The sequence below is a fragment of the Amblyomma mixtum genome, chromosome 8 (genome assembly GCF_055824585.1).
Source record: "Amblyomma mixtum isolate Tamu chromosome 8, ASM5582458v1, whole genome shotgun sequence".
Taxonomy (NCBI): Eukaryota; Metazoa; Arthropoda; class Arachnida; order Ixodida; family Ixodidae; genus Amblyomma; species Amblyomma mixtum.
In genome coordinates this window covers 96389012-96397026 of record NC_143019.1, presented here as the reverse complement: position 1 = coordinate 96397026, position 8015 = coordinate 96389012, and the positions used below count along the sequence as shown (strand labels likewise).

The 8015-nt window shown below is 47.7% G+C and overlaps 1 protein-coding gene across 1 annotated transcript; it reads left to right on the top strand.

The window, feature by feature from the left end:
• The first annotated feature begins 556 nt into the window (after nucleotides 1-556).
• LOC149333638 (uncharacterized) lies at nucleotides 557-3645 on the top strand. Its single transcript, XM_089558726.1, has 4 exons — nucleotides 557-766; nucleotides 2174-2342; nucleotides 2815-2891; nucleotides 3228-3645. The coding sequence occupies exons 1-4, from the start codon at nucleotides 601-603 to the stop codon at nucleotides 3548-3550; spliced, it is 735 nt and encodes a 244-aa protein (XP_089414852.1). The 5' UTR covers nucleotides 557-600; the 3' UTR covers nucleotides 3551-3645.
• The last annotated feature ends 4370 nt before the right edge of the window (nucleotides 3646-8015 follow it).

The following is an 8015-nucleotide window of genomic DNA, read 5'->3' as shown; positions in this document are numbered from 1 at the left end:
GCTGCTGTTCGGCTGAAGGACCTGTGCAATTACCAAAAAACAGGCGCCGCGAAGTCCCGAGAAGGTAGGCGAGGAGCCCTCTCCCCGGGTAGTCGGTGGCGTTGACTAGGTCGCGGACGCCTCGAACAGCAAGGACGCTGCACATAGTGCGCAGGTTGGGCAGCCTAAACCCGCCCATGCTCGCGGGAAGACGGAGGAGCGCGCGAACGACGGACTCCGTCTTTCCCGCCCAGAAAAAACTGCCACATAGTGTGGCCAAACGACGCGTAAAAGTGCGCGGCGGGCAAGCGACGCGGGCGATGTAAAGGAGCGTCTAGCCGACTTGTAGCTCTCCATAAAGGCCGGGATACATGGAGCGTTTTCTTCGGCGTTTTTCGCCCGACGGCGCGCATTTGACGCCCGGCCTCAAAAAAAACGCCCGCCGCCGCCGATCTGGACCCACCAGATATTTGACGCGCGTCGTCCGACGCTGCCGGAAGCGGCCAGCAGGGACAGCCAATCATGGCTCACTTGCGTGTCGACACTTCCGTCTTCCTCGCCGACGCATGCCTTTCGCGCGCGCGCTTCTGTTTACTTGCTCAGCTCGGCACTTTTTTAAGCATGGCTCTGTCAACAAAGTCAGCTCGTGTGGAATTCAACGACCGGCTGATTTGCGAGGTGCAGAAGCGTCCCATTTTGTGGGACAGTTCGAGGAGCGACTATAAAGACAGCAAGAGAAAGGCGGAGGCGTGGGCCGAAGTCGTCAGAGAGCTGGGATGCGACCCAGGTATGTTTACATTGCTACGAGTGTACCTTTCAAAGCAGGGCACCCTTCATGCGCCATCTGCGCCTGCTTGAAAGAAAGCTGGCAAATGGTGTTGCGGGCCGTGGTCAATGAGCTTCAACCGCGCCGCTGAGCTCGCAGCATGCACGGCGGTGCCCGTCTCCCGAGCTGCTCGTCGCGTATTCCCTCGCCCGAAAGCACATTGTAGTGGCCTCTAGAATTCTTCCACAGTGCAAGAACGAACAGCGGCGTGCCGTTTCGTGACAGTGCAAAGATTACTTGTTTGGAGAACTACTTTCATAGAGATGCAGCTTTTTACACATACACCTGGGCGCATAGACATACGAGAGACTGAGGTCCGAGCATCGCGGTTCAAAGTGAGCATGCAGGCGGGCAGTATGTCATTTGTGCCACAGCACAGCGGTTGACCGCTCTAGACTGGCTGCTCATTTTTGTAGAGCTGGATTGGCCGCTTGGAGTTCAGGGTAACATTCACGGAAAGTTTTTTATAGCTCAGTAGTCGATTAGCAGTAATCAGCTATTTCCTACTCGAAGAACGGGTTGTAACCACCTTTTATAACTTTTAGAACCTTGGCGAACACTGGTGCTAGCGAAGAATTCGGTCGCGCTGCCGAAAAGCCGCGCGAACGAGGACGTCCGGAAATGCTATCCTGAGCGGCCCGCATTTTACTAGCGCCATATTCCGCGCTTCGCATTTCTTTTGCGATTGCGAACAACGAAGCGCGACGCTTAGCTGCTTCTCGTGTGGTTTTAAATTCCGAGCTGGTGCATAAAGACGAGAACAGCTTTTATAAGTTGTTTTGTGATGAAAATTAACAGCGTACAAATTGCAACTGGCAACGGATTCTGGAAGCCACACTGGCTCATTCCATGGAGTCCATGTTTTGCGCTGGTAAAAATGGAAATGAGAATAACATAATAGTTACCAATTACTTTTGGGGTGCTGAACTGACCACAGAAATCTGTTACACTTTAGATGAATTGCAATTTCAGGCCTCGCAACCATACCACGGTGAGTCAATAGTCAAATTAGTGACACGCTAGTGAGACAACTACTGCTGAAAGTGATACCAGAAATGCTCATGTTGACCTTTGTACAACTGCTGGCACAACTGGCTTGTGCACTGTACCAGTGGACATTGTAGCGAAGAAAGTTGAATCCAGTTGGTCTCTTATAACAAGCACTCTGCAACTGGCACGGCAAATTTAGTCCCTGTACCTCTTCTCCACTACAAGCATAGTCTCTAGAGCAGAGTACCTGCCAAAAAATGTCACTGCCTTTGTGTGGCAGGGCAGCATTCCAGCGCTTTAGGCTGGCATGCTGACAGCTGTGCTAGATAGGATATGTGGTGGTGAACAGAGTTTAATGCTGTGAAACTCTACTTGCAGGCTCTAATGTCCAGGCACGGTGGAAGAGCCTGCGGGACACTCTTACAAAAAAACACCGTGCCTGGAAAGATGGTGCACCCAGTGGGTCAGGTGCGAGCGATGGCAAACAGGTGCGGTGGCCATATTTCCACCTGCTAATGTTTTTGAAGGACCAGGTGGATGTTGGCAGGTATGTTATCATTGGTCAATGCTCATCTTTCAAAATCATTTATTTTTCTTTTGGAGCCAATGAGAGGTTTAACATGTGTGGGGCAGGGGTCAAAGAACATGGCAAGTGAGACCGGCAGACAATGCAGGAGCAGGTAAAATATGCAAGTTTACAGTAGTAGTTCCAGTACCAGCAAGGCGAAAATGTCAGTCACTTTCAGGTTATACAGTGAAGCTACTTGGGTACCTCATTTTAGGCACAATGAGATCAGAAAAGTTGGGGTGAACAAGTGTTTGCAGAACTGTTGGGATGACAAGGCCACACAAAAGCTGATGACAAGGCCACACAAAAGCTGGTACAGCACAACTTATGTAACTATTTACACTCCCACAACAGTCCTGTGTTTCCAAACATTCAAAAGAAGTGTTTATGAAGATGACATGTGAAAAGCAAAGCAGTGTGTGCTGACCAGCCTGACAATTTTTTTTTTCAGCACGATCTCCAACAGCCAGAGCGCAGCGGAAGAAACGGCCGAAACATTATTTAATTTAATTTATAGTGACACAGAAGGTGAAGGGAAGAGTCTGCATTCCAGTTGCAAAAGTGCGTACTATCGGCCAACACTAGAATTAGCCAACAGTGAAGCCTCACACATATGCAAAATGTAGTTCTGCTTTTCATAAGTACCAGCAACAACCATTACAAAAGTGCAAAGTACTGCAGTACTGACTTCTGAACTCTGTGTTAGCCACAGCAGAGTGGCCTCAATTCTGAAATACATGCATGCATTATGAAAAAACATTGCACAGCAAGTTTTCGGAGAGCCATATTGGTCTCCTGAACTGCATTTATACCATAATGTAAAACAGTTCACAGTGCCTCAGCTTTGCTTTTATTTTTCTCTAGACACACTGGTAGAGCCCCCACAAGAGGATGCCCATCCAGTGCAGACCACTTCAAATGGCGTCCAGCAGCCCTCCACCACCGCGGCCGCCCCTCATGCTATGAAACCACCGCAGAAAAGAAGAAGGAAGGAGGCCCAGAGGTCGCGGTGGGAGGAGGATATGGACAGGGTGGATGCCCTCATTGCAGATGATAAGGATCAAGCCTCAGTTTATGGCCAGTTAGTGGCACATAAGCTACGGGCGTGCCCAAAAAGTCTTAAGAAGACTATGGAACTTGAGCTGCTTGCTTTTGTAACCAAATATACATTTGATGATGCAGATTAAATGTACATTTCCAGCAGCACCCTGTCGAATTGAATACACAGTGTTGGGGGCAAAATAAACCCCTGCCAAAAAGGTGCAAGGAGAACCAGCAGCTAAAGCACGGTCAATGCACTGCTCAGAAACGACAGGAACCAAGCTTCCTTGCATGAGCAGACAGTGGCCCACAGACAGTGGGCATGTCTAAAGTATGCTATGGAGGCTAACTCTTATATTCATCACAAAATAGACATTTCATGACACACAATAACAGCAAATACATAGCACTGTCTTGTTGCTAAATGCTATGAGTCACAGGTAGACAGGATGAAAGGTAGTAAAGCGCAATTGCAATGCACAACTTTGTTTTTCCTGTCTGCTACAGTACACCAGCTATCCTTTTCTAAGCTCGATTGATAATCTGCAAACGCGCTCTTCAATGCAAATGGCATTGAGGGTGCCGAAAAAAGAGTGCATATTTTTGTCAACTGCGGCACAAGCACGTGCGCAATGCTTTGCAGTTTGCTAGCACCCGTGAAGGCAAAGGAGAATAAGTTTAAAGAACTCATGGTAACTCTAAGCAGCCACTTTTAAGCCCCGCTCATCCCTGTCGTCATGAAAGGAATGGCAAGGCATATGGTTTGATGGCTAGGAATAGTAGCTGAAAGAAAAAAGTGCACTTCACAATGCGAACAGTGTTTGCACAACTCTCCAATGTTAAGACAGAACCAGTGTCATGGCCTGACCCAAGTGAATGCTGGGAGTGTGCACCTAGATTATGCCGCACCATTTGGTGGGAAAATGCTTCTTATACTTGTGGACACCAAATCAGAGACACAGAGATGCTCCCTAAAGACCCGGACTGTGGTGTGCACAGCCAGACGCTGGTCGATGCAGCAATGTAGCTAGTATGAATTAAAACCCTTGTTATGTTAAAGAAATGCACCACAGTCGAAGCATCGCAGCACTCAAGGCAACCACAGAACAAGTCGCGAGAATGATAAACAGTCAGCGAACAGGAAGTGCAGCCTGAAGGAAAAAGACATGCTAAGTCTTGTGGATAGCCTAGTAGTCAGCAGGGTGCAATACAACCTGCTGTATCAGGAACTCTAAAGACCAAGGTAAAGCAGGAAGAGACCGTAACACACAGTGTGGACAAAAATGTGCTCAAAATACCACAATACACCCCCAATGATAAATGAATGGCCCTGGATGTGCACAACACTTTTAAGCAGTTACAAAAACACTATAAGCAGTGCAGAGGCAACGGGTGATGCAAACGAGTACAGGAAGGGCTCTCCTAACCAAACTTGGGATGGGGACAGGAGAAGGCGAATACTATATGAGGAACCTGAAAGATGAACACGTGTCTGCTCAGGGTCATGACTGCGCCCAAGCACATAGACCCGAAGCTCCATAAAGAGAGGAGAACGGCACGAGCAGAGGAACTACAGAGGTTGCATGGGAAAAGCAAAGGCACCGCACACATGGATGCAGCGAGTACCCAAAAGGGGCCTAAGCAGTTGCAGCAGTAGTGAAATACCAAATGCAAGTGCCAAGTGCAACCATCAAGGGAGCCAGCATAACCAAAGCAAAGGAAGTTGCCTCGCAATGGCCATAGTTGACGGCATCAGAAGGGACACTCCTGACGGTACTAACGGACTCCAAGCAAGCATGCTGAACTACCTCAATGGTAGGGTAGGCAGGCAAGCGGGAAGAAATACAGAAATCAGAGAATCAAAATTGAAAACCAGCCATGTGCTGGTATGGATGCCAGGACATGCAGAGGTCAGAGGCAACCAAAGGGCTTATGACACTGCATGAGGATACGCAGCAAGCCGCAACATCTGCAAGACCCGAAGGGCAACCTGAACCCAATGCCGGCAAAATACACAACAGACATTCTGGATTATTACAAAGGGAGCAGGAAAGGTATCTGGAACTTCACAAAAAAAAAAGACTCCGAGCCGATGCGTACCTGTGCCTAAACAGACGAAGTAAAATGTGCCCAACACAATACAAGGACAAAAGCCCATGGTGCGGGGGCAAACCTACACTCTACCACACCACATGGTAGTGCGCCAAAGTGCCTTTGAACTCTGTGGTGGAACTGAGTGCAGTGCAGTGGAAGCAGATGCTTGCCAGCGAGAACAAGAACCAGCTAGGCTTGGCCTTCGAACCAAGTGGGTACAAAGCAGTGGACTACGGGTACACCCACGAAGCAATCAAGAAGCACCTGACAGGGATCTTTGGTTGCGACTTACAAGAAGTCCAGTACAGTTGACCCTATCTCTCCCGTGTTGTCAAAAATCACATGAATTACACAGAGCAGACATGGAAAGGGAAATGAGCAGCTTGCCATGACATACATATAAAGGAAGCGACATGTCACCGACACACAAGAAAAGTGTTGGGGATTTTGTTTTTAATCAGTCGTGTTGAGCAATAAGGGCCTCCGCAGTGGCTGAGCGGTTTGGTGCTCGGCAGCTGACCCGAAAGAAGCGGGTTCGATTCCGGCCACAGCGGAAACGCAAGGCACCCGTGTACTGTGGGATGTCAGTGCACGTTAAAGAACCCCAGGGGGTCGAAATTATCCGGAGCCCTTCACTACGGCGTCTCTCATAGCCTCAGTCGCTTTGGGATGTTAAACCGCATAAATCATGTTGAGCGAAAGCAATTATTAGTGCAATAATTCTTTTACTGAACAATATTTCATTAGCAAGTTGCAGAAAAGACAGCCAGATGCTGCAAACTGGTTTGGATCACATTGGTGCCATGTGGTCTTTCTTCTGATCTGTAATCAATTACCTTTCAGGTAAAAAAAAATATTATGCAGGTACATCTTGAATGATTTACACCACAAATTAAAGAAAAAACATTTCCCTATGCTCTGCTTGGTGTCGGTGGCTGTTGGCTTCCTTTATATGTATAAATCACAGCGCATTTTAAGTTCTGTACACACTAGGGTGCTGGAAGTCCAGTGTGTGCCCATTGCCATGGCACAGCCCCTTCACTCATGAAATACTGTGCAAACAGGTTTCTTGCCTGTGCAGCACCTGCCCTGAAATTCCGTGACTGTGTAGACTCCAGGTTAAGCAGACCTCCTGACTCAGCATCAGCCCTCCACTGGCCTGGGGAAATGTTGCCGAAGCTGTCCTCGCTATCTGCATAGCCAGGTGGGCAGTAAGGTGTGTCCTTAGCAGCCGAAAGAAAGTTATGCAAAGCACAACATGCCAGGACGGCATATGATGCATTTTTTGGCAGGAGGTTGATTGGGCCAAATAGGATCCTCCAGCGTGCTGCCAGAATGCCGAAGGCATTTTCCACGATGCGCCTGCAACAAACACACTTATTAAATCCATGATAATTCTGTTACCCTGCAATAAAATTGCACACGTTGGTTATTTTGTACAAGTAAAAGTATCATATATGGGAATGTGCACTGGACAAGTAATTAGTACTACATATCACGAAACAAACTGTACAGGCCAGGTGCAGTATATGTGATCTGGTAAAGAGGTTTATCTATACTGGTCTGCTTTGTTTTAGAAGTTTCTTCTCCTCCTTGCCCTTCATGTGCAGCATAAAATAGTAAACAGGATAAATAGCACTCTCGAAGAGCAGTATGAAATAAACAGCACTTGTGTAGTCTTTCAGTGTTCTTTCAGTAACCAATTTTTTTTTCTTTTCTAATAAGAGAGGAAGGCATGCCTAACTTATACCTTGTTCTGCTCAGCCTGTAGTTGAAGACTCTCTGGGTCGGCTGCACGTTTTTTCCAGGGTACGGACGTAGAAAGTCTTCCCTCAGCTGGAAAGCTTCGTCGCCCACAAACACGTGTGGCGCAACTCTCTGGCTTTTGGGGAGCCGTGCTGCAGGCGGCACGTTCGCAACGCCGCTGCTGAGTTTTTTGCCAAACGTCGACGACTTAAAGATGCCCCCATCACTGTGGCGTCCTGGAGCCCCAACATCTACAACGAGGAATCTATCTATACCTTGCATCGACCACTGCCATTAATACAATGGAAAATGTGCCCTAAAACAGAAAAACACAACATATTCATGAGCAACCTTTGTACATGTATGAAGCTTGGAGCAGTTATTCTAATGAAAAACTGTGCTCAATACCTTGTAGTTGTAAAAACTGCTGCCAGAATGTGGTGGAGCTGTAATTTGCACATGTTTCCCATCAACTGCGCCAATGCAGTTGGGGAAATTCCATCGTGTGCCGAAGTCCCGTGCCGTGGTCTCCCACTGCTCAGGTCCTGGATCCTAGAAAGCAGAAATAAAAAGGCTCACCATGGTGAAGGAATAGTTTTGCATGCGAGTGAAATGCCAAAACTGATTGTGCTTTTTATATTACTTCACCTCAGGCCTTATACTATATAGTTTATATTACTGCACTTTTGGGTTTTTAATATGTATCAAACATACATGCTACCCAATAAGAGGTGAGCAATACTCACAGGCATGTAGAGCGGCTCCAAATTC

What these genes read in the sequence shown, in the direction of transcription:
- LOC149333638 (XM_089558726.1), top strand. Translation starts at nt 601, where the DNA reads ATGGCTCTGTCAACAAAGTCAGCTCGTGTGGAATTCAACGACCGGCTG. An exon ending in AGAGCTGGGATGCGACCCAG is followed by an intron (nt 767 to 2,173) that starts GTATGTTTACAT and finishes CTCTACTTGCAG; the next exon opens with GCTCTAATGTCCAGGCACGG. An exon ending in GACCAGGTGGATGTTGGCAG is followed by an intron (nt 2,343 to 2,814) that starts GTATGTTATCAT and finishes TTTTTTTTTCAG; the next exon opens with CACGATCTCCAACAGCCAGA.